Here is a 27,833-nt window from a genome sequence, read left to right as displayed (position 1 = left end):
AGTGTTTGAGGGTTCTGTTTAATCCACATCCTTGCCAAAACTTGTTATTTCTTGTCTTTTTGATTCTGGTCATTCTGACAGATGTGAGATGGTATCTCGTGGTTTTGATTAGTATTTTCCTGATGGTTAGTCATATTGGACATCTCTTCATGTACCTGTTTGCCATCTATATTTCTTCTTTGGAAAAATGTCTGTTCAGGTCTTCTACCCATTTTTTTAATCAGATTTTTTTTTTTGATACTGTGTGAGAACTGATCTTAGAGGGTCAGTTCTTTATATGTATATTGAATGTTAACCCCTTATCAGAAATGTCATTTGTGATTATCTCCTCCCATTCAGTAGGTGGCCTTTTCTTTTTGTTGATGGTTTCATTCTGTGCAAAAACTTTTTAATTTGATGTAGTCCCTATTGCTTATTTTTACTTCTATTGTCCTTGCCTGAGGAGAGAGATCCAAAAAAATATTGCATAGGTCAGTGTCAAAGAGCTTATTGACTATGTTTCCCTCTTAAGAGTTTTATGGTTTCAGGTCTTACATTTAAGTCTTGAATCCATTTTGAGTTTATTTTTGTGTATGGTGTAAGAAAGTGGTCTAGTTTCATTCTTTGCTTGTAGCTTTTCAGTTTTCCCAATACTGTTATTGAAGAGGCTGTCTTTTCCCTTTAGTATATTGCCTCCTTATTTTTTGTGGATTAATTGACCATATAAGTATGAATTTATTTCTGGGCTCTGTGTTTGGTTCATTTGAACTGGGTGTCTGCTTTGTGCCAGTACCTTCTGTGTTAATTGCTGTGTTGTAGTACAGTTAGAAATCCAGGGTTATGGTATCTCCAGCTTTGTTCTTCTTTCTCAAGATTGCTTTGGCTATTTGGGGTCTCTTGTGGTCCATCCAAATTTTAGGATTGTTTGTTCTAGTTATTTGAAAAATGGCATTGCTATTTTGATAGGTATTGCATTAAATTTGTAGATTGTTTTGGATAGTATGAACATTTTGACAAGATTAATTTTTCCAATCCAGGAGCACAGTGTATCTTTGCATTTATTTGTGTCATCTTTGATTTCCTTCATCAGTGTTTTTTTAATTTTCACAGTATAGTCCTTTTATCTCCTTAGTTAGGTTTATTCCAGGTCTTTTACTCTTTATGATGCAATTGTACTTGAGATTATTTTCTTAATTTCTCTTTCTGATTGTTTGTTATTAATATATAGAAATGCAACAAATAATGGTGTATTGCTTTTGCATGCTGCAACTTTACTGAATTCATTTATTAGTTCTAATAGTTTTTTGGTGGAGTCGTTTGGGTTTTCTATGTATAATGTTATGTCATCTGTAAATAGTGATAGTGATGGTTTTACTTCTCTTTACCAATTTGGATGCCTTTTATTTCTTTTTCTTGCCTAATTGCTGTGGCAAAGACTTACAGTACTCTGTTGAGTAACAGTGGTGAGAGTGGGCATACTTGCATTATTGCTGATCTTAGAGGAAAAGCTTTCCGCTTCTCACCATTGAGTATGATGTCAGCTATTGGTCAAAAATGTTTTTTTATTATCAGGTACATTCCATTTATACCCACTTTGTTGAGAGTTGAATTTTGTCAAGTGCTTTTTCTGTATTTATTGAGATCATTGTATGCCTTTCATCATTGGTTTTGTTACTGTGATGTATTGTGTTGATTCATTTGTGGATGTTGAACTATGCTTGCATGCTGGAATAAATTCCACTTGATCAAGGTGTGTGATCCTTTTACTGTATTTTTGAATTCGGTTTGCTAATATTTTGTTGAGGACTTACACATCTGTGTTGATCATGAATATTAGCCTATAATTTTCTTTTTTCCAGTGTCATTGTGTGGTTTTGGTAACAGGGTAATGGTGGCCTCATAGAATGAGTTTGCAAGGATTCCTCTTCAATTTTTTGGAATTGTATGAGAAGGATAGGTATTAAATCATCTTAAATGTTAGAATTCACTGGTTAATCCTGTTTTGTTTGTTGGGCATTTTTTGTTGATTCAATTTCATTACTATTAATTGGTTTGTTCAGATTTCCTATTTCTTTGAGATTCAGCTGTAGCTCTCATAGTTATTTGTAAGATTGGTTGTTTATTTGAGATTTTTCTTGATTTTTTTGAGTAAAACCTGTATTGCTATAGTTTTCCTTTTTAGAGCTGCTTTTGCTGTATCACAAAGATTTTGGAATATTATGTTTTCATTTTCATTTGTTTCAATGTAGTTTTTGATTATTCCTTGATTTCTTCATTGTTGTATTGGTCATTTAGTAGCTTGTTGTTTAGTTTCCCTGTGTTTGTGTCTTTTCTGTTTTTATTTCTTATAATTGATTTCTAGCTTTATACTGTTGTGGTTGGAAAAGATGCTTGATATGATTCCATTCTCCTTAAATTTATTGAGACTTGTTTTTTGGCATAAGGCGATCAATCCTGGAGAATAGATCTGTGCTTGATAAGAATGTATATTCTGCTGTTTGGAATTTAGTGTTCTGTATATATCTCTGAAGTCCATCTGGTCTAATGTGTTGTTTTAAAGTCAATTTTTCCTTATTTATTTTCTATCTGGATGACCAATCAATTGACTTAAGTAGGGTGTTAAATTCTCCTACTTTTATTGTATGACTATCAATTTCTCCCTTGTGTCTGTTGCGATTTGTGTTATATATATTTAGGTGCTCCTTTGTTAGGTACTTAAACATTTATAATTGTTATATCCTTTTGTTGGATTGATCCCATTATTTGTATTTTATGCCCTTCTATGTTTCATATCACACAGTCTTTGTTTAAGTCTGATTTTTGTTTTAAGTCTGACTTTGTTTAAGTCTAAGTATTGCTACCCCAGCTTTGTCTTTCATTTGGATGGAGTATGTTTCCATCCTTTCCCTTTCAGTCTGTATGTGTCTTCAGGTCTGGAGTGAGTATTACACAGAGTATAGGTGGGTCCTGTTTTTCTAAATCTATTCAACTATACTATGTCTTGTTTTTATTAATAGGTATGTATACATTGCCAATTTGTTAATTATTTTCTTGTTGTTTCTACCTCTTCTCTGTTCTTTTCTTCTTCTCCGCTTTCTTCCCTTGTGGTTTGATGACTTTCTTTAGCCATTTGGATTTCTTTCTCTTTATTTTTTGTTTTTCTGTTATAGATTATTTTTTGTGATTACTGTGAGGTTCATATATAACATCTTACATATATAGCAGTCCATTTTAAGTCGGTGAATGCTTAAGTTCAAATGCATTCTGAAAGCATTAGATTTTTACTCCTTCCTCATTTTGTTTCTGTTGTCATATTTTACATGTTTTTGTTTTGTGTATCCCTCAGTTAATTGTAGATATTGTTGATTTTACTACTTTTGTCTTTTAGCTTTCATGCTAGCTTTGTAAGTGGTTGATCTACTTACCTTTCTTACACATTTTACTTTACCAGTGAGATTTTTTTCTTCTACGTATTTCCTTATTTCTAGTTATAGCCTTTTCTTATCTGCTTAAAGAAGTCTCTTCAGTATTTATTATAAAGCTGGTTTGGTGGTGATGAACTTGTTTAGCTTTTGCTTGTGTGGGAAACTCTTGATCTTCCCTTCAGTCGTGAATGCTTACCTTGAGGTATAAAACCTAAGAGATCAGTCATTATGTTTCTTATAAATAAATTGAAAAACTATTGGGAAGAAGAATTTTATATTTAGCTTGAGGTCTTTGAAAGTAATTGTGTGTGTGTGTGTGTGTGTATATATATATATGTATATATATGTATTTGTATATGCATTTTTTTAAAGATGGACCACGACCTAATCAGAAAGAAATACTTTCTCTACGAGCATTATTGTTGATGTTCATTAAGCAATTAGTGATGAAGGTGAGTTCATATTTCTTCTCCTATAACGTGCTATATGTATTGTGATTTATAATTTCACATAAAATATAATCTTAGTTTACTTATTCTTTGTTTTGTTACTTGGTTACATATTAGAAAATACTTTGAAAGGTATCTGTTTCCATGTGCTTTTTAGTTCTTGAGCATTTATGGATATACATTATTTCAGAATTGAAGATTGATAACTATATGTTATATGAATTTCTCTAGGAGTTCAAGTGTATTCATTATTTCATTCATCAAATATTTACTGAGTTTCTGTTAAGTACTAGGTATTGGTTTTGGCACTGGTGATATAGTAGTCAACTAAGCTTTTCAAGGAGGTACCCTTTTTAGGGGGCTCCTTGTACCTTAAATTCAGATTTGGAGAAATAATGTTCCTATATAAGTATACCAGATGAATGTCTTAATCTTTAGAAATAATGTCATTTTGTTCCATTTCACTCTTTTATAGGTAAGTAAAATTATTATTTTTATGGGCAGTCTTTTGGTTTTATGACAATATATAAATGTATTTTTTGCCAGTATTTTTCTATATCATTTTTTTATTTTTGAGCACTTAATGCTTTATTAGCTGTCATATGATATGGTAAGTGATCCTAACTTTTAGTATATTTCTCAGACTCAGATACCTTATTTCCATTTATAATGAAAATTTTCCTTTGAAATGTCTTTTCTATTTTTTCCTACTATGTTTTGTTTTTTTATGGATTTTTTTGAGATTGCATTTTTGCTTTATGTTTAATACATTGATAGAATAGATTGAAAATTTTCATACTGAATTCATATTTAAAAGCACAGTGTTTTTCCCAGTGTCAAGTTTTAGTACCTTATATTTTAACTTGGTAGGTTTAGAAACTGTTCATTTGCTTTCCATTTTTAGCAGGAACTATAAATATAAAATTTGTCTTCTGTATTTAGAGGAGTGATAGGTATAGATCATACTCTCATTTATCATTATTTTGCTTCAGGATTCTGTAGCTTTGCAAGAAAGGCTACTGTATTATATAATGTACTGATAACAGGATACTGATGTCAATCTCTTGACTTTATTATAGAGTCTTTAATGAATATCTTTGCTGTTTTCCTCAGTTTTTAGTTTAAATGTAGTTTCTCTATTGTTATCTTTTTATATTTATCATAACTGCCAAGTTGACAAATCTTATGCATATGTTTTCCTGTTTTAAAAAAATTTTATATGCAAATATAAGATACTTGTATTATGTTTTTGAAGGATTCTGGAGTGAAGGAAGATGAACTACAGGGTATTCTTAATTACCTACTCACTATGCATGAGGTAATAGTTAAATTTCATATTTTGGGATTTTATTTTTTGAAGCTGCCTTATGGTCTTTTTTAAAAGTAAAAACATTGATGAAATCTTTCACTAGTGATATAACTATAGTGGGGAGTAAATGTATCTGGGAAGAAAATCTTAGCAACTCTAAATATCCTTTATTATATGATGACTCTGAGAATAATCATCAAAGTCTTTAAAAAGTATAAAAATTAGGTCTCATTTAATTAATAGTAGAGTGTACAAAGGAATGCTTTCATTGTATTTTCAGAAGCCAGTTGATATGTAAATGATATGATTGGATTTCTGAATTCATCATACATTCTTCCCAGCATACTGTGCATGCTCAAATACTGTTAAGTTCAACAGCTCACTAATAATAGAATTTAGATTTCCTTGAAATGGAGGTTGAAAAATAAGTTGAAATTGTTTTTTCCCTTTTTTTTAGCACTGGGAAAATGTAATATGTCAGATGTAATCTTAACTAATCTGAATAAATATGTTTTAGATAAGTAAAATAGGGAAATTGATGGAATTTCATATAAATGAAGCACATTTTAAATAATAATTTACATTTTTTGGTATAGTCATGTGTTGTGAGTTAATAAATATATTTATTATTATGAAATGATACCTTCTTTAATCATTAATAAGTGGGAGATACTGTTTGGACCTGTCTTTGTTAATTGTGGAAGAAAAGAATAGATTAAGTTTCTTAACTGGATATATTAGTAGTTATAATTTCTTCTTCCTCTTGATTAGGGCATTCCATTTTTAGATTTTCCTTATGCAGTGTAATAGTTCAATATTTTTTCAATTAAATTTCCTAATAATCTGTTGTTATATGTGATTTTTTTTTTTTAACCCGAAGGGACTAGAGTACTTCATAAGAGAGAAACATTAAGCCACAGTGATCTGTGTTTTCTAAATCTATTCATTCAGTAATAATCTTTCAGATTATTCATACAACACCCTCTGGAAGGCTCAGTGCCCTAACTCTAGACCAACTACTTAGATTATGGAGAATTAGTTGTTCAAGTATCTCCCATACCAAAAGTTTAAAAGCAGTGAATGACAACCTAGAGCTAGGGCAACCAAGATAGCTAGCTCCTGATAGCTGTTTCCCTTTTCCTCTTTTTGTCAGTATTGCCCAAGCTGGCCCTAGTCAGACACATATATACTTTAATATTTACCAAAGGCTATGTTGGGTTATTCTTTTTTAAAAAGATTGCAGAACACATAAGTGCTACTGTGCTGTTTTGTGAGTGCTATCAAGTTATATACACGCAATTTAACTCAATAAACATTTATTGATCATCTATGTCTACAATACTGTCAGCATAATATAGAACTAGTCAGTTTTTATTTTCCCAAAAGACTTCTTTTGGAACTAGTTTCTTGAGAGGCTCAGTGTGAAAAAATGGTTAAGTGAAATAAATTTAGGAAATGATAATAGTGTATTGCCTCAACACTACCACCAGATTCACCTACATCTGTTAGCATATTAAAGACTCTAATATGTCTTGCTGTAATCAAAAAGAACAACCTAGTCTCCCTTCCCTTACTTTCTTGATGTATAAAACTTCCTTGAAAAAAAAAAAACAGACCTGTTGAGTCACATCTACTGTATCACTAATGCATGTTTTAGGATATCTTGATACAATGTAATATAAAGGGAATTGTACTTCTTTGATTAAGAAATTATTTAACTTGGATATGTGTATTTTGAGGTATTATATAGATGACTATATAAATGTAATGAACCATTTTGTTAAATATTGAAATTGTCTCATTTTTAAAATTTGAAATTTCCATTGTTTAAGATGTGTTCAGTATTCAGATAAACTTTTTTCCTTATTAAAAAAATTCTAAAATTATTTTAGGATGATAATCTAATCGATGTCCTACAGCTGCTTGTTGCATTAATGTCAGAACATCCTAACTCTATGATTCCTGCTTTTGACCAAAGGAATGGGTTACGGTAAGAGTTTAATATATCAAGAATTTTAATGTACTTAATATGAGAATAGTTTGGAAATGATAGAAGGTTCTTAGATATGAAAAGTATTGCTGGATCTTATAACATGAGTTAAGATATAAGACCCCTTTATTTTATGTGTTACGTTTTTGAAGAAATCTTTAATTACATAGAGGCTTTGTTACTGTTTGTGAAGACACATCAGGAAGATCATTTCAGTATTTTGTTTGTTTAGTGCTATTATACAGCTGTTCAATTTTTTGCTGGGTTATCTTTAGGCCCTAGAACTATATAGTGTTCCATCGTGATTCAAAGAAGATCTCTATCCTCCCTTTAAATAGCACTTCTACCACCAATCCCAAGTCATCATTGCATTAACCTACTTGGGCTGCCATAACATAACATAGACAAGGTAGGTTAAACAACAGAAATGAATAGTCTCACAGTTCTGGTAACTGGAAGCAAGATCAAAGTGCCAGCAGGGTTGGTGTCTGGTGAGGTCTCACTCCTTGTTTTGTACACAACCACCTTCCTGTTTTGTGTTTACAGGACCTCTGTTTGTGTCTGCATGGGCAGAAAAAAGAGAAAGAGAGGGATAGAGAGTGGTAGAGAGGGACAGAAGGGCGAATAAGACAAAGGGAGGACAACTTTGTTCTATTTTTATAAGGAAACTAATGCTGTTGAATCAGGAACCCACTCTTATGACCTCATATAATCTGAATTACTTCCTTTTCTTTAAAGGTCCCATCTCCAGAGATGTAGCAACACTGGGGGTTATGATTTTAACATATAAATTGACGGGTATACATTCAGTCCATGGCAATCATCATCAGCCAAACGGAATGCTTTGGTTTTAAATCATTCATTTAATAAAAAGGTTTCTGGGCCACGAAAGTTTAACAACTATGTGGCGGGATTATCAGCAACAGTGTATCAGTAACTAATGATCTAGTTACAGTAAATTTACCACTTTGATCCTCTGTTGCAGATACTTTTTGGCATCTTTCAATACTCATTCTTTATGAGTTAGAAGATGGCTTCATGCTTGTTTTCAGAATTCTTTGGAGAAACAAATAATAATGTTTGTGTGCACGTGTGAGAGAGAAAAGGAGGGAGGGAGGGAGGGAAGCAGGCTGTAAGAACAGAAAGAGAGAAGGAGAGAGGTTTATTTTAAGGAATTGTCTTGTGTTATTGTAGAAGTTGACAGGTCCAACATTTACAGGGTAGGCTGGCAGGTGGAGACCTATGTAGGAGTTAATTTTGCAGTTTGAGTCAAAATCAGTCTGGTGGCAGAATTCCCTTTTCCTCTAGGAAGATCAGTCTTTTTCTATGAAGGCCTTCAGCTGATTGGATGAGGCCTACCCATATTGTGGGGTGTAATCTGCTTTACTCATAGTCTGCTGATTTAAATGTCAGTGTAAATGCTGGCCTCATAGAAGGATTTGGTAAGTAAAACTTAGGGAAGTTTTTCTGAAGCATTTGTATAGAACCATTATTATTTATTCTTTAAATGTTTGCTTAGATTTACCAATGAAATTATCTAGGGGGGGAATTCTTTATATGGATGTTTTTAGCTAAAAATTTAATTTTCTTAATATATAGAGGGCTTTTTAATTTATCTGTTTCTGATGAGCTTTGGCAAGTTTGAATCTACCAATAAATTGTCTGATTTGTTGAAAGTGTCATCAAATTTACTGGTATAAAATTGTTTTCATTTTGATCTAACTATCTGCAGAGCTAGTAATGATGTCACCTTCTCTCATTTCTGATACTTACGCTTTTTTTTTTTTCCAGTTTAGTCTTGCTAGAGATTGATCGGATTTATTGATTATGACTGCTTGACACTTTCTTTTTGAACATAAGCTTTTAGTGGAATAAATTTCTTCCTAAGGATAAAGTGTTTATGCTTAGAGAAAGTTTAATCTAATTTTCATACTGTTCAAAATACATTATTTTCCTCCTTGATTTTTCTTTTATTTGTATGGCATTTATAAGTATATTCCAGGGATCTTTCTATGTTTGAATTTTACTTTCATTGTGGTCTGCAAGCATGTTTGTATGACTTGAATCTTTTAAAATATATTGAGGCTTGCCTATGGTCCAGGATATGGTATATCTGGATGAACGTTCCATGCGCACTTGAGAATTACGTGTATTCTCATGTTTTTGGACGGAATTGTTCTATAAATGTACGTAAGGCTAAACTCGTTGATAGTGTTCTTCAGATTTTCTGTGTCATTACTGATACTTTGTTTCCCTGTTCTGTCATTTATTGAGATATAATTATTGAAATTTCTGACTATAGCTATGTTTTCTTTTCTACTTATCTTTCTATGTACTGTTTTCATTTTTTGCTTCATGTGTTTTAACCCTGATGTTAAGTACATATATAGTTACTTAGTCTTTTGATAAATTGATGGTTATATGCTTGCATCTTTTATTTTTTTTATCTCTGGACATAGTTCTGAAATCTACTTAGTTTGACATTCATGTAGCTAATCCACTTTTCTTTTGCTTTGGGTTTGCATAATATATCTTTTTTCCATCCTTTTACTTTTAATTTATATGTTTAAATTTAGTTGACACAGTATGATGGCCAATTTTATGTCAGCATGGCTGGGTCTCAGTGCCTGTGTATTTGGTCAGACATTATTCTGGATATTTTTGTGAATAGTTTTGAATGAGATTAACTAACATTTACCATCCATCAGTTGAAGGCCTTAATAGAACATATACTACCATCTCCAGGCAAAGAGGAATTCTGCCAGTAGAGTCCCTTTGGACTTGAACTACTTTTCCTCAGTCTCCTCCAGGGTACTCATCTAGCACTGCTGATTTTGGATTTATCAGGCCTCCGTGATTGTGTGAGCCAATTCCTTAAAATAAATCTGTAGCACATCCTGTTCGTTCTTCTGCAGAAAACTATGACTAATACACACAATGTAGTTGTTCTTTTTTTATGTACTATGAGAAACTCTTCTCATTAGGTTTAGTCTATTTACTTTTAATACTATTTATAGTTTATATGGCTTTCTTTTCCTCTAATATTATTTATTTGTCCCAGTGTAATTTTCTTCCCTCTGTTTTTCCTTTCATGTGTTCTTTGTATTGGAATTTGTTTAGTATTTTTTTAAAATTAATCTGTTGGGTTTAGATCTCTTTGTGTTGTTTTTTTTAGTTGCTGCTGTAGAGATTTCACAGTCTACTTAGAGTTAGTATTTTACCTCTTCAAATACAGTATAGAACCATTGCAACTATATTGATCCCATTAATCTCCACTGTTTTTCCTTATTACATATTATATCTAATATAAGCTTTTCTAGACAATGTTACAATTTTCAGTTTCATTTGTTATATGTAGTTCAAAGAATTTAAGAGAAGAAAAAAATTTACACGTTTTTCCAGATACTTACAATTTAGTTTGTTTTTCCTTCATTTCCGAAAAGCTATGTTAGCATTTCTTCTTGAAAGTTTTTGCTAGAAACATATTACCTTAGTTTTTCTTCAGATAATGATCTTAACTGGCCTTCATCACCCAAGGATAATTTTGCTGCACGCAGAATTCTGTGTTTCTAGCTTTTGTTTCTTTTAGTAATTTAAAATGTTTTTTCATGGTTTCTAATGAGAAATCTCATAATTCAGATCTTTCTTTGGTAAATATAATGTATTAGGCTTTTTACTTGTTTTCAAGATATATTCTCTAGCTCTCGTGATTTCATTGCAGTTTTCTCTGTGATTGTTACTAAGTTTGGGAAGTTTGAGGTCCTCATTTTAATATATTTTGCTTCAGTTATATCTTTCTCCTTTTATTTAGGGTCTCTAGTAGCATGTATATTAGAGCTTTGATGTGTATCTACCTAATCCTATTTTTAGTTTATTTCAATCTTTTTTCTTCAGATTTTTTAATGAAAAAATTTTTATTTTATTTTTATTTTGGTATCATTAATATACAATTACATGAGCAACATTATGGTTACTAGATTGATACAGAATCCTCATGTATGATAAATTTGATTTTCGAGTTTATGTTTTCTTTGCTTTTTATATCTTGATAGTGAGCTCATCTCATGAATGTTTTATTTTACCTATTGTACATTTAAGTTGTATAACTTTTTTCAGTATGGTTAGTTTTTGTACTTTTTTTTTTGATGAGAACTCTGTTTTCTGATCCTATTAGACTCTAGTAATTGTAAGCCTATTCAGATCATCTGTTTATTTTTGTGAGTTTTGGCAGACTGTCTTTTTAAAGAATTGGTTCATTTAATCTGGTTAAATTTGTTGGAGTAGAATTGTTCTGAGTATTTCTTTATCCTTTTTATGCCAGTGAGATCTGTAGTGATGTCTCCTCTTTCATTTCTGTTATTAGTAAATTGTGTCCTCCCTCTTTTTTCTTAGCTTGGCTAGAAGCATATCAATTTTATGATTTTTTTTCAAAAAACAGGCTTTGGTTTTGTGTTCCTCTGTTGATTTCTTATTTTCAGTTCCATTGATGTCTACTCTATGACTTTTCCTTTTCTTCTGTTTACTTTGGGTTGAACTTTCTTGTTTTCTAAGGTGGAAACTTACATTATTGATTTGATTGTTCCTCTTTTCTAATATACACATTGAGTGCTATAAATTTCCCTGTAAACACTGCTTTTGCTGTGTGTCATAATTCTTATAAGTTGTGTTTTATTTTCATTTTCACATAGTTGAAGATGCTTTCAATTTTTCTTGATATTTCCCCTTGGACCTACATGTTATTTTGAAGTATGTTGTTTAATGTCCAAGTATTTTTGGGTTTTGCAGTTATCTTTCTGTTACTGATTTCTAGTTAAATTCCATTGCGGTCTGACAGCAAACATGTGATTTCTAATCCTTACATTTGTTTAGGTGTGTTTTATGGCCCAGATGTCATCTCCTTGGTAAATATTCCATGTGAGGTTAAGAAAAATCTGTATTTTCCTATTGTTGGATGAAGTGGTTGATAGATGTGAGTTATATTCAGTCAACTGATGGTATTGTGGAGTTCAGCTGTGCTAGTAAAGTTTAATACCTGCTGGATCTGTTCATTCCTGAGAGATGGATGTTAAAGTCTCAAACTGTAATAGTGGATTAATCTGTTTCTCTTTGCAGTTTTGTCATTTTCTGTTTTATATAGTTTTATTCTCTACTGCATTGAAGACTGTTAAGTCTTCTTGGAAAGTTGACGCCTTTATTGTTATGTAATGCCTTCTTTATTCCTGATACCTTTCTTTACTTTGAAGTGTAATCTGTATGAAATTAATGTAGCTATTCTTACTTTCTTTTGATTAGCATTAGCATGGTATATTTTTCTCCATTCATTTACTTTTAATATACATGTATCTTTAAATTTAAAGTGGGTTTCTTGAAGACAACATATACTTGATGAGCAAGTTTCTGAATATCAGAAATATATATTAATTTCATGCATATTTTACTTGAAATTAGTTTATGTGATTATAAAAATATACATATGTACATATATATCTAAAATTGTTACTTTAGAAAAATGTACTCAGAGTAAGTTGTATTTACTTTTAATTCATCAGCGTTATCTATAAACTTATGGCATCCACCAGTGAAGGAATCAGAGTACAAGCTCTCAAGGCAATGGGCTATTTTTTAAAAAACCTCGCCCCAAAGTGAGTATATATGAAGTCTAAAATGGACTGTTTTATATTATTTATTTTAGAAATTTTCAGAATAGTATTTGTGTTCTGTGGTTCCTCTAGTTTATCTTTACTTAACATTTCTTCTACCTGTTCCTCTGCATTGTTTTTCTACTTAACTACTTATTGGGCATTACATTAATATCCATAGTAGAGCTTAGCTCAGTGCTGATTGAGAGTAGCAACTAATTAATGAATATTTGCTTTGAAGATTTTGGTGGGGAATATTGCTGTGCTATGGCATAGCCAGTCTTGTATTTTTTTCTAACTGTAGCTTTGCTTCCATTGTAGTTTTTTATTTCTCTACTTAAAGATTTTGTGCCATTATGAGTTTTAGGTCAAAGATAATTGGGAGAGTTTTGAGTTGGAATTTGGTGGTAATATGACAGACATTTTAGTGCCTCCTTCATCCAACATGTGCACTAAATAGTTAATAATAAAACTGCATGTGATTATTTCTTTCTATGTAATCACAGAAGAAAAGCTGAAGTCATGCTTGGACATGGATTATTTTCACTGCTAGCTGAAAGACTCATGCTTCAGACAAATTTAATCACAATGACCACGTATAATGTCCTGTTTGAGGTAGGAATGTAGTTAGAATTTATCTTACTAATTTCTTATTTTGGGAGTGCCTGTATAATTGAGTTGATAGTGCCTAGATGAAATAAGATCATTTTAGGTTTGATGTACAATTATGAAAAGACTTATATAAAGGAAATACGGCTTCATCTTAAATCTATTAAACTGAATAATTAAGTGGTGTGGACATCTTTCTATTTCCTCTATTGTATTGACTTTGTGATGTCTCATATTTAAGTTGAAATAGAGTTATAATGTTGAAATTACTTATTTTATATAATGCAAAAGATACTTAACATGATAATATTGGACTGAATACTTAATATCAATTAATGTACTTAAAGTTCATTAATAGTGGTGTTAATACAGTGATTATGCTAAAATCTATTGTTTTACTTCTGTAGATTCTTATAGAACAGATTTGTACTCAAGTGTTACATAAACAACATCCGGATCCTGATTCTTCAGTAAAGATACAAAATCCTCGTATGTATTTTACACACTTTGATTTTTTTTTTCCAGTTTAGTGAGATATAATTGACCTACAACATTGTGTTAAGTTTAAGATGTACAACGTAATGATTTGGTGTATGTATATATTGTGAAATGATTGCCACAGTAAGGTAGTTCATACATCCATCATTTCACATAGTTAAAATTTTTTGTGTGTATGTGTGGTGAGAACTTTTAAGATCAACTCTTTTAGGAGCTTTCAAATATACAATACAGTATCATTTACTGAAGTCACCATTTTGTATGTTACATCCCAGAACTTATTCAGTTAATAAGTGGACGTTTGTATTCTTTGAACCCTTTATCCAATTCTCCATTACCTGCTTTTTAAATACTTTCAAATATACCTTTTGCTAATACAAAAGAAACCCTCAAGTTGATACTGTTGAAATACACATTGTTTGAAGATTATTTCATTACCGGCAATGATATAATACTCAATTTATTTGTGTTTGATGTTGAACATAACTTCAAATTGACCTTCGATTATGTGGAAATGCTTATATAGAGGCTTTGAAGAATTATATGCATAAGATATTGATTTAACGTATGTTCAGATTTTCAGTAAAGTTTTGATGTATGATTTGGTGATGTCAGGCTTAATTACATGAATCATGAAGGTAGCTTTCATCTTTAATTATTGTCATTTTACGAATATCAAGTTTGGAATTGCAAAATATCCACCCTCTTTATTGTTTATGAACTTAGTCTTGTTCAACTGTCTTTTCTTTTGATATTTAGAATTCTTAAGTACTTGTACAAAGTGTACATTTTTCATCTTTTTAAGATTATTGGCATTGAAATAACTGGTTTGTAGAGTTTTGAATTTAATTACCTTTTGTGTGGTGAGTTGTGTTTGTGTTTGTGGTTCTCTGTTTCAGTATTAGTTTTAAAAACACATGTCTCTGAAGTTTAATTTTTCTCAGCCCTAAGGGAGACATGATTTCATTATATCAGTAAGTAAAAAAAGAAGAAAATCTTGAAAAAGATATATGACTTATATTTTATGTGGTTATGGGGAAAATGATTTACTGAAGTAAGAATCTTAGGCTGTCTTACATAGTATACTGGCTAAGGGCAGAAGGGCAGGCACTATAGAATGGTGTCTAAAAACATCGACTGCCTGGCTTTCAGTTTTCTCTGCGTGTCTAAATAGTTATGTGACTTTTTGTAAGTTACTTAATTTCATTGTACTTTACATATATCTGAAATTGGAAAATAATAGCATTTAGCTGTCATTGTATATGAGTTAAATATGTTAATACTTGTATTTTCTTAAAACAGTGCCTCATAGTGCTCATCAGAGTATATCTTCAAAATAAGTGGCTACTATTATTATCAGTATCATTATTATGATTATCATCATTGTAATCATTGTTCAGGTAGAGAAAATTTGAATTTATTATTAGAATTCAGAAATTGTTCCCCAAATATCATTAATTGTATGACAAAGTATCTTCATATTTGTTGTGTTGAACTTACTGCTTCAGAATCACCAAAAACCTTGGCTGAAGGCTGGTTTATATTCCTTAATTTTTAATTGGGTAAAATTTGATAAATTATTTGTTTTCTTAAAGCAAAGTGCTAAATATTTAGATTGTATTATATTTTATATTTCAGACCATTACAGTAGCAGTTCCATTTGTATTTGTTTGGGTTGTTGAATAGGTTTTAGTTTCCCTTTTTTTTTGTAATGTAATTGTACTTTTAAAATTATGGAAGAGAATCTTGACAGCTTTTAAACTTAATAAAGGAAGGGGTATGTGTATACCATCAATTTTCTTGAATTAATTCTTTTTCTGAGATTTTGTTGATAGTCCTGTTTTTTTTTTCCTTTAAGACCAACTAATTGGCAGAGATTTGGGAGAGTTGTCAGCAGTTTATTGTCATGTAACATTTATAATTTAACTTGATTTATTATAACCTTTTAAAATTCAACTCCACTTTTACACATTCTCATGATGAAATTAAAAATATCCCTTTATTGATGATGCTTTCTAATGAATTTATTGTCCTTTTTTGCAGATAATTTTTTTGTAATACAAAAAAGTATTTTCAGTGGACATTTATGCCAGGGAAACTAGAGAAATTCTAGTATATTGATAATCTTCCATCATGAATTTTTTTATAGTGTTTTGGTTTTTACTAATTTATGAATTGTCTTACAGAGATACTAAAAGTAATTGCGACTCTACTTCGAAGTTCTCCCCAGTGCCCAGAGAGTGTGGAAGTTCGCAGAGCCTTTCTCTCTGACATGATTAAACTTTTTAATAACAGTAGAGAAAACAGAAGGTAAGCAGGTTCAGAAAGCATTTATTTGCAGTCGTTGAGCCTAGATTTGAATAAGCCCATTTTTTCTAAGAAAAATTGCTTTAAAAATACCATGAAACAAATTTTCCATATGCTTTTTCTCATTAAGGTTCTGTAGGTATGTACCGTACATTTGAGTTTTCAGTCCCGCCTTCTTTGTCTTGGATACATACATAAAGGTGGAGTTTTTTTGATACTGCTTTTGACTAAACTTGTACTGTTTAGAATTCTTTGAGATGATTTATTTTTTTAAGTAATTCAATATCTTGTTATAATTTTCAGGAGCTTGCTTCAGTGTTCTGTGTGGCAAGAGTGGATGCTTTCTCTCTGCTATTTTAATCCTAAGAATTCAGATGAGCAAAAGATAACCGAAATGGTATATGCCATATTCAGAATCCTGCTTTACCATGCAGTCAAGTATGAGTGGGGTGGCTGGCGTGTGTGGATAGACACCTTATCAATCACACATTCAAAGGTAAGTTTTAATTTTATTATTTAAGATGTCTATAATTTTGAGTTTTACTCATTAAAATTTTTTATATACGTAAAGTCAAGGAAAAAAAGGCAGATTGTTCCCTGAAAGTGCAGTGAAATAAACAATAAAAAAGGGAATCACTAGGGGAGGGTGGCTGGGAAGGGAGAGAGAAAAGGGAAAATGGGACATTATGATTAGCACACATAATGTTGGGGGGGCGGGACATGGGAAAGGCAGTATATACAGAGAAAACAAGCTGTGATTCTGTAGCATCTTACTACACTGATGGACAGTGACTGTAAAGGGTTATGTGGGGGGTAATTGATAATGGGGGGAGTCTAGTAACCATAATGTTCAAGTAATTGTGCATTAATGATATCAAAATAAAAAAATAAAAAAGGGAATCACTGAGAAGAAAAAGTGTTTCCCAATTTTTCACAGTCAAAATAGTTTTTTCAAATGTCACTTTAATATATGCTTAATTTAATAAAGTGAAATCTCATGCCACAGAATAAAGGAACTTATATTGTAGATTTTCAGGTTATGGTTCTCTGAATTTCATAGTAGTTTGAAGCTTTTGAACACAAGGTGGCGCAGCGTATTCAAAGATGAGAAGTTATTGTAGTATTGTAAGGTGGTTGATTAAACAGAAAAGATTTGGCTAAAGTTTGCCCTTTGCTTGTGTTGCAGTCAGTTAAAAAAGTGGTTTGGAAGAATGTGCTTATCTGTTTTTTGTTTTTTTAAACTTAAGCCAGTGTAAGTTAGTTATGTATATCTTTTGTTTAAAAGTTTTTAGTGAAATAGTCTAGATACACCAAAAGGTATAAGGAACATTATACGTATCACTGATTATGAAATTGGCTTCCCCATCCCAATTGTTTTGTCTACCATTGTTAGCCCCTCTCTCCTCTTTGCTTAAACTCAACTGGGTGTTTTCATTATTTTTATGTCTTCTCTATATTTTTAATGACATATGTATTATGTAATTTTCTAATTATGCTAATTTTTAATGACATATATATTATGTAAGCTGCTAATAATATGCTCTAAACAATAAGTAATTTTATTTTTCATGTTTATGGTTAACATAAATGGTATAATAATCCATTTTTTTTCAATTTGTTCTTTTTATTTGTCACTGTTTAAGATTCATCCATATAGACCCATGTAGTTGTGTTCACTTCCTCAGCTGTATTCCATGGTATGACTTTTTCCATTTCCTAGTTGATAAGCATTTTTGATACATTTTGTATATATTTGGAAGTTTCTCTATATATATCCCCAGAAGTGGAATTGCTGATTTGTAAGATGCAGATGGTAAACATTACAATGTAATGCAATTTCTTTTCCAAAGCTTACATTCTTACCAGTGATGTATAAATCCTTATTGCTTCATATCACATCATCATTTGGTATGGCTGGAGTTTAAAAAATTTACAACTTTGATGAATTTTAAATGCTCTGTCTCTGTAATAATTTGCATTTTCTTGTTGTTTTGGGAGCTCTTTTATGTTCTTGGTCTTAATCCATTGCTTATTATATTGCCTATGAGCATATTCTGCCAATTTGTGGCTTATCTTTATTTTTGGAGTTTTATGTTCATGTTTTCTGAGGAAATTTTACATTTCAAATAACATAGTAAGATTTATTAGTTTCTTTTCTTGGTTTATGCTTTTTGTGTCTTGTTTAAAACTTTATATACTAAAGGAATATAATATAATTATATAGTTATTTATATCAATTACAAATTGATTAGAAGGAATAAACAAGTGATAAATTTGATATATTTTTAAATGTTCTGTTTTATTGACTATCACACTATTTTGGAATATTTTGCCATTTTATTGGAATATATTATCATTTCCTAAACATATGTCTTTTAGGTGTTTTAATAACTTAGTAATTTGAAAATCCCTAAGAGTTATTCATTTGCCTCCTCCATCTGTAGTGGGAAAAAGGTACATAATATTATAAGGATTTACAAAGATATCTTAGATATCAAAAATATCATCCTACAAATTTATGTTTGAAAACAATCCAGTGCTAAATAAGAAAAATATGATTTTAAAAGATGGCTTTGTTTTAGTCACTACATTTTTGTAGTGCTATGGCTGCTTTATTGCTAAAAGTATTGAGTATTTGCAGCAAACACTATATGGACCCCCAAGGTTAAAATATTTAGTATTTGACACTTTATAGAAACTGTTTGCCACTTACTGTGTAACTTATTTTAGTTTGTACTGATGGCTAGCTATGCTGGTTTCTGTTGTAATGTTCTGCTACAATATAGACTGACTTTTTGCTGGTACTGTTTTCTCCTGTACAAAGATCATGAGCACAATAGGTTTGAGTTTGGGTTGGATTGGATTTCAGATACGTCTATTTTAGGGAAGTGCTAGTTTAAATTACATTTTTCAAATTTTCTAAATAATGTGCTTTAATTGGGTGCTTTTGTGTATACTTTACTTTTTTCAAGTTCTTAGGAAGGATGGCTACAGAAATGTAAACTTTAGAGCAATAATTCTTAAAGTACAGTCTGAAGACCTTGGGAGCTCAGGAGACATTTTGTGGAAGTATGTGAGGTCCTCCTTACTCAGCAACATACCTATTTGAGGGTTGATTTTTTTGTTCATATACTTTGCTCAAAGATGAATGTTGTGGATTTAATGCCAAAGCAGATATTGTATAGAAAGATGAATCAGGAACAGATCTTATCCTGAAAGAAGTTATTTTATAATATGGGAGATAATATATGTACAAGAAAAAAGGCAGGAATGAATAAGTGCATTGGAAGAGAGATTCACAGGGAAAAGAGAGACAGCCTCACCTGAGGGCATCTAAGAAGTTTGTTAAACAAATGTCATTTGACTACAACCTTGAAGGGTCGATAAGATTTGGGCATGTAGAGCTTGGGGTGAAGAGAATCATTGATGCAGGAGTTGGCTTAAGCAAAGGTACAGATGAGGGAAAAACATGGTATTTTTTTGGTTTGCTTGAGGGTGTGTAATGTACATAAAGAAGAGCAGTAATATAACATGCAGACTGGCATTTAATCATGAATGATCCTGTAATGTCTCTCGTATTATATTATTGGTTAAGAGTGAATTCTTGTATCCTATTTTGATTGTTCATTGTAAGCTTTCATCAGCAGGGATGAAAGGTTTTATATTTATTCATATCTCCCGTGGCATTGTGTTCAGTGCTGACTACTTGGAAGTTGCACTTTGAAATTTGTGGCAGGAAGGAGAAGGAGGAACTACATACACCATCATTGTTTGGGACTGTTTGGTTCAACTGTCCTGTGGCGCCATGCCATCCTGTGTGTGCCTCGGTCTTCTCTTACCCATGATCCAAGCACTACCTGTAGCAGCAGTCTTTAAAGTACCTCTGCCAAAATCACACAAAGTATGATTTGGGGATCACCTCAGGAGAGTACGTTGGGATGTGCACTTCGTTATAGTTTCCTAGACCTCACCTCAGAATCTGAATCTGAATCTCATGGGATATTCTCAGAAATCTGTGTTTTACTATAAGCTGCTGCTTCTGCTCTCTAAATTTCGAGTGCTTCTCTGCATGTGCAGAGAACTATTTTTAGTAACTTTCATAAAATCCTTCCTTTCCCACCTACACATTAAGCTGCTAATAATACGCTCATTAGAAAGTCTTATGGAGATAGAGGAATTCTACATAAATAAGCACTAAAGCTTTGTTTAACTGTAGGTTTGAGGGAAGAAAAATTTAAAGTTGGAAATTGGTTCTTGGGATTTTCACCTCTAATTTTCATGTTTAATAAATCTCTTAATTTTATTTGTGTGAATTTTGTTCATTGATTAAAAATCTTTTTTCTATCACATGATTTTAATACTTTATTTGAATGCTGCTATGTTAATTTTGGGGGATTTACCATCTTGACATCTATTTTTAAAATGAAATGGAGAAAGTATCTTCTAAGGTCCTTCAAACCACTATTTAATAAAGTTTAGCATGGCACTGAAGAGATTCAGTAAGTAGGTGAACAATTTTGTAGCATGCTGTTAAAAATTCTCCTGCAATTATTGGAACCAATTTTTTTCTTTGAAAATTATCAATTTTAAAGCTTTATAAATATTTCCATGTATATGAAACTGAAGTGACACTTACTTTTCATTTTTCAGCCATTTAAAATTTCAATATCAACAATTCATAACGTTTTTGATAAAGAACTGGTGTGTGAAAAACTAATGCTGCAGAATTGGATAGCTTTTGCAGGGTTACATCAGGATACATTCAGGTGCTATAAAAAGCCAAAGAAACTCAATTGCAATTTTATTGTCCAGTTTGATAGATTTCCTGCCACCTTTGTAGCAGGGAAGCTGTTTGTCACTGCAGTCCTCTCTTCCAATAGCTGAGCTCGGTTTTATAAGCAGTGATAGGCTCTTCTAGTTTAACTGCTCTATGTTGGATACGTTGGTATCAGAATTTCAAATGTGTACCTGTTTAGAGTAACTTTTGTAATTGCATTATTTTCTTGTGTGTTCTCTAGGTTTTATTATTTATCTTTTTCTTTTCCTTTTCTGTTACTGCATATTGAACATTATCTTGAGTAATTAATACTGTTTTCACTTGGTATGCTAAAATGCTCTTAAATTAAAATTTAAACTAAGGCATTTAATATATTCAGAATTATGAGGAGATATCCAAAAACATTCTTTTTCCAAATAAATAAAACTAAAACCTTTAAATAACATTTTGTCTAGACCTGTATTGCCATTAAGTAGAATGGGTGTTGTGACATAAAATAATCAAAAAGTCAAGAGTTATTCACACATGAGTTAAAAATAGAGTGTGATTTAGATTTTTCCAAAATGATGAATTTGAGTAAATTATTTAATAATCTTGGATTAACTGAAGTATATTTAAAATTTTACTTGCTTTTAACAATCTGATGAAATGGCTTAAACACAAATGCCAGTCATTTTTTACAAGAAAAAGAATAGTTTAGGTTGAGTAAAAAGAATGTGGAGATCAGTTTTTTTTAGCATTCTCTAAGTGGTTCCTTAAAAATAATTTTTAAAATCACAAGATACAAAGTGGTATGTATAAATATACATGTATTTGTATGTGTGTATATGGTAGCTGGTAGCTATATAATAAAATTAAAAGGTACATCTCAAGAAATTTCATGAGTTATAAAATTTTCATATTTAACATATTGTCATTTTATACTTAATTGCTGAAATAGCCTTTGTCTTTAAATTTTTAAACCAAGTAGTATTTATTATTTAAAAATTTTTTGAAATATATATGCTCATTGTGGGAAATTTGGAACCTGGTAAAAATGCATACAAAATGCAAAAACCACCCTATCCAATCATATATATATGAATTTATTTTAACATTTTGGTGCAAGACTTTCCAGTCTTCTGTTCTATACATAAATATAAACTTACATTTTTCAAAATATATGACATCTTACAATATTATTTCATTTAATGATATACTTCTTACATGACTTCTAATGGCTGCACATTACTAGTTATATATAATACATCATATTATGGAGGAGTAAAGTTAAGATAAAAAACTACAGCTTTGATGTAACATCTGAATGTTATCAAACCACTTGTAATTCTAGTAAGAAATGATTGAGCAAATGAATCAACCTTTCATGTTCTGGCATTCTCCAAAATTTTATTTGGAAAAATTGGTGGAGATAATAAAAAAAAAATACTATTAATTTATATTACAATGTATTACATGTCCACCACAGTTTAATTTTTCCTCATCTTTGTGCAGTAAGAAGCCTGCTCCTATATAGAGCTCTTTTATTTTGTAGGATAAATTGCTAAAATTCTAGACAGAGTATATATATTTTTAAAAGTTTTAGTTGGTAATGCTAAATTGCCACATAAAAATTTGTATCAATTTATACTCTAGTTTTTCATGAGAGCACCTGTCTAGGTTCTTAAGAAAATAAAATTGGTCAGGATAACATTTAAAGAAAAGAAAAGGTTAGTAAGTTATTAACCATGTGATAGTATTTTATGTCACTGTGCTTCCGATCTTCATCTACAGAAATGAGGATAATGCTGCCTGTCTTTTAGGGTTACTCTGATGATTAAGCATGTCAGTGTATGCCAAATGATTAAAACAGTATACAATAAACATTCTGTAAAACTCAGCTATTGCTGAAAGTATTTAAAAATATATCTGGTATTGTCTGCCAAAATAAGCTTAATTCAGAATTTAGGGGTATTTTTAAGTATGTTGTGGAACTAGGGAGCAATGTTTGATTTAGATAGAAATTTTCATACTTTAAAGAAGTCTGAGGGCAGAATATATTTTTTGTTTTAAATAAATTTCTTTTAAATTATAGAATGTTTCCATGTGTTAATGTGATATTTATAAAGATTAAGAAAATACTAAGTGGTTGGAAGGCTTATGTTTAAATTGCACCCTCACTTAAAGTGTTATCAAATCATTTTATGCAGAAAAAGGTTTTTTTTTATTTGCTAGAGTTGTTTCCTAAAAAAGGTGAACTTCAGAGCAAAAGTTGGAACTGTGATAAATAACATCTGAATATTAGACCGCTTAAAATTCAAGGAGGAAATAATTGAGCAATTTAGTTTTACTTTTCTTTCATATTCTGGATTTCTCCAAAACTTTATTCAGAAAAATTGGTAGAGTTAATTTTTAAAAAATACATTGAAAATTGAAGCCTTTGAGAATAAATAGCATTGTATAATATATGTATAGGAATATACACATATACACATAAACACAAATAATACTAAGAGAACCAGAGTCAGATGGTTATTAAAACAGTAAAATCAAATTTTATTCTGTAACTATTGCGACAGGGAAAAAGAGGCCCAAGTACAGAACTGGGCTCAATTCTGAATACAACAGGAAAAGTGGAGATTTATAGTCAAGGAGCAGGGTAGCAGTACAGAGGGGATTGAGTGGATGGAAAATTACTAAGAGGAAACATCTGGGGTTGGGAAGATTCTGGTTAGACTTTAACAGGATTCTTTCTGAAGGTAGGCCAGGCTGATCACATATCACCTGGGCGATGATGGGGGATGAGAAATTTGATCACATATCAGGGTGATCAGATATTGATGGTGGGGAATTCTTGCTGAAATTCAGAGATACAGGTGTGGCAAGGACAGAGCCTAGTTGAGAATTGGGTTCAGGAACCTCACTTATGTTTGGTTAAGGAGAGAATCTTTGTCAATATAAGCAAAAAGACAGTTGTATTATTTTTTTTTGTTTTGTTTTGTATTATTTGCTTGCTTACAGGTTTTATTGCTCACCACTCCAGCAAATGCTGTAATCTTATTGTTTTACTGAATAACTCAATGTCTTCAGTGAACCATATTCTTTTACCATCCATTCTAAGTGCTTTAAAAAAAAATTCCTCTTCATGTCATCTCTTTACCATTAATCCTTTTCTGTCTTGCAAATGCATATTTATTTACTAAATACGAATCTAATGTCAGCATCTTCCGGGTACTTCCAGATATTTCTGGGCATAAATATATAATTTCTGTATGCTGCCAATAATTTATTGTATATGTCTCTAATTTACACTTTGAATTACTTGAAAAAGTCTTTTAAAACATTCCCAAAGGGCATACAAAAGGCATGAACAAATGGAAAAGCATATTTCCTAGAATAGGAAGACTCAATATCATAAAATTATAATAATTTAACATTTCTTTTGATTATTTTATAAATTCAACGACATTTCAAGAAAAGTCTAACCAATCATTTTTCTTTTGGTGGGATAGAAACAGAGCAAGCTAATTATTAAGGAAAAGTAAGGCAAAATAAACAAGTAAAAATATAAAGGAAAACAGAGCAATGAGAGGGGACAAACTACTGAATACTAAAACATATTAGCAAATGTCAATTATTTTTAAAAATGTAGTATTGATGAACAAAGAGTAGGCTGATCAGGGGAACAGGTGAGAAAGTCCAGAGACATACTAAATTTAAGACTTTAATATACAGGATGTATTTCAAATCATCTGGGGAAAAAAAGATGGACTGTTCAATAAATGGTGTTGGGATAATAGGGGATTCTTCAAGGAAAAAAAAAATCTAAGTTGGAGTCCCAGGAAATTTAACATAGGGAACAGTTAAATGAGGGAGGGGATGGGAAAGACACGATAAATAAGTACAAGAAGAAAATACAGATAATTTATCTGTAACCTTGGAATGTGTAATAATTGTCTAACTATAAGAATCTAGAACCTTTAAAGAGAAAAAAAAAGACCAATAATTTTTACTACATTGAAACAAAAACTTTTGTCATCAAAAAGCAGAACAGTACCATAAAGGTAAGTCAAAAAGGCAGATGACAAATTTGGAAAAGCTATTTATAACCAGATCAAAGACAACATACATAATAATATAAAGTGCTCCTAGAAATAGATAGGAAAAACAAGCCATTAGAAAAGTGGATTAAATACATGATCAAACAACCTAGGGAAAATAAGGGAAAAGTACTTAGATATATAAAAGATGTACAACCTACTTATAAGGGACTGCAAATTAAAATTTTCCTGAGATAGTTCACCAAAATTTATTAAGTGACAAAATAAAGTGTGGAACAGTTTGTATAGAAGATACTACTAAAATAAGTGTGAAAATGAGAATTTATTTTGTGTGTATATGAACAAAACTATCCTGGAAAATTGACATAAGCTGTTAATAACTGATGGTCTGTTTTTTGCGGAGAGAATTGTGTAGGTGAGTGGGAGGGAGACTCTTAAACTATATAATGTTTCATTTTTGAGTCATATGACTTGTAGGGAGTAAAAAACTTTTCCTTGACTTTCTTGGTGTCTCTAGCTTGGTCTGAAAGTTAAACTGACAAGAGATTAATAGGAGAAAAGCTTAGATATTTACTTAATGTAAGTTTTACATGACCTGGAAACCTTTCTAAGGAAATGAAGACCTGAAGAAACAGTTCATCCTCAGTGTTTTTATACTGAGTTTGGTGAAGAGTAGAAAGTTGTGGAAAAATGTGGTAGGACAAAGGATATGAGCTAAATTTAGTAAGATTAGCAAGGCCTGTGCATTTGGATTTCTATTGGCATCCTCTCTCTTCTGAGAAAAGGAGAGAAAAGTCTTTCCTCTGAATGTAGAAAGAGTACCTCTCACGTGAGAGGCTTTGTGGAGAAGGAGAAGATCAGAGAATTCTTAGCAGCTGCTATTTCTGTGATCTGCTTCAGGGGAGGGTGGAGAGGCCAGAGACCTTCCTGTACCTGCTTTTTCTCAAATTCCTTCATCTTAAAATACTCAGTATGTGACTTGCCATGTCTTGGGATAGTATGTTCTGAACCCCATCAAAATAGACTATCCAAAAATATTTTTAAGTTTATTATGTGATGAATGTATAAGGCTTATTATATATATGACTTGTTTTCCTCATAAGATGTTTCCCTTTGTTATTGAACTTATGTTGTTTTCACAACTAATTCTCTTAGGTAGTTTTCTTAGGATAGCCTAGGCCTTATGCTTGATATCCCTCTAGAGCGGTTTTATTAAGATAACAGTTAAGAGATTAGGTTTGAACTAGAGTATTTAGATTTGTAACCAAGGTGCTTAACATGAAATCGATCAGTAAATATTTGTAAGCTTACAATTTCTATAATTTGATTTTAATTAATGCATCTGTTACTTTATACCATTGCTGTTACAAGCTGTTATCAGAATTTCTTTAAAAGATCTATTGTGTGTCGTAATCATTTTGAGCTATGCTTATTGATACAGCTATTTTTAAAGGTGTATCTCATTTATCAACTGTGGAAAGGTTGATAACCTAAGAACTAGAAGTTAACATACCATATTCAGCTGGTATTTCTGTAGGAAAATAACATTCAATGAAAAAGATGTATTTGCTTAAAAAGAAAGCCAGCTGCTAAACACTAACATTTAAAAGTCTTAATTTTTATAGGTTAATTAAAAAATATGGATTAATGTTAATTTATTGATCTGTTATATTAATCTTTTATCTCCTAATTAGTAATTTGAGTGCCAATTAAGTTGAGAGTAATGGCAAAAGAAATGTAGTTATTAGCTCAAGTATCTTTAGCAGTTTATGTAAGTGCTTTCCAAACATTGCAAACAGCTATAGATTAGCTATCAAATGATTGTGAAGATTAATGGCTAGTCTTTTAGCTGTGTAATTTAGAACAATATCTAGTAATTAATTAGGAATTATCAGTCAAAAATACCTTTAGGAAAACAATATTCAAAAAGATAACAACAATGATAATTGCTCAGTTGCCATTTAGCTTTTAGACTATTGGAGTGAATTAAAGGGAAATTTAAAAGTCAACCAACTTCAGAATTTTAAAGGTATTTCTAATATTCATATTTACAGAAGAGAGTATAAACAAGTTGGTTTGCTTAGGAAATCCAAAGCACAGTTTAGAACAGATTTGACTGCAAATCTTTCTAACACAAAGGAAAGGTACTCTCTGTGGCACACTCAGAATGTACTTAATGAAAGCGTACATTTTTAAATTTGAAATGTGAGTTATATAAACCATTTTTTTAATTTAAGTATCATTGATATAAAATCTTATATTGGTTTCAAGTATACAACACAGGGGTTTAACAGTTACCCATATTATTAAATCCTTACCCCCACTAGTGCACTATCTATCTGTCAACATAGGAAGATGTTACAGAATATTTGACTATATCCTCAATGCTGTACAACCATCCACATGACCAGCTTACATTATGGTAGATAATTTTTGTGTACCTTTATCCCCTTTACCACCCACCCACCTCAACCCCTCCACCATGGTATTTACCAGTCACTTCTCAGTGTCTGTGAGTCTACTGCTATTTTGTTCATTTTGTTTTGTTTTGTTTTTATATTTCACAAGTAAGTAAAATCATATGGTATTTGCCTTTCTTCTGCTTGGCTTATTTCATTGAGCATAGTACCCTCTAGCTCCATCTGTGTCTTTTTATGGCTGAATAATATTCCACTGGGTATATGTACCATATCTTCTTTATCCATTCATCTATTGATGGACGCTTTGGTTGCTTTTATATCTATCTCTTATAAATACTGAAGCAGAAAACAAAGGGGAGCATAAATCTTTCAACCTGCCTCCTCTGCTTTG

General features: G+C 31.2%; 1 protein-coding gene across 1 annotated transcript in view; it reads left to right on the top strand.

Moving 5' to 3' along the window:
• LRBA (LPS responsive beige-like anchor protein) overlaps nt 1-27,833 on the top strand; it is a 760,266-nt gene that overhangs the window by 126,244 nt on the left and 606,189 nt on the right. Inside the window, exons 15-22 of the mRNA XM_036887834.2 lie at nt 3,777-3,856; nt 5,109-5,171; nt 7,055-7,152; nt 12,702-12,794; nt 13,298-13,406; nt 13,808-13,889; nt 16,085-16,208; nt 16,509-16,701. Of these exons, the coding sequence (XP_036743729.2) occupies nt 3,777-3,856; nt 5,109-5,171; nt 7,055-7,152; nt 12,702-12,794; nt 13,298-13,406; nt 13,808-13,889; nt 16,085-16,208; nt 16,509-16,701 (842 nt within the window). The remainder of the gene's footprint in view (nt 1-3,776; nt 3,857-5,108; nt 5,172-7,054; nt 7,153-12,701; nt 12,795-13,297; nt 13,407-13,807; nt 13,890-16,084; nt 16,209-16,508; nt 16,702-27,833) is intronic.

This window comes from Manis pentadactyla, chromosome 1, assembly GCF_030020395.1.
Source record: "Manis pentadactyla isolate mManPen7 chromosome 1, mManPen7.hap1, whole genome shotgun sequence".
Classification (NCBI taxonomy): Eukaryota; Metazoa; Chordata; class Mammalia; order Pholidota; family Manidae; genus Manis; species Manis pentadactyla.
This window is presented reverse-complemented; position numbering and strand designations above follow the sequence as displayed.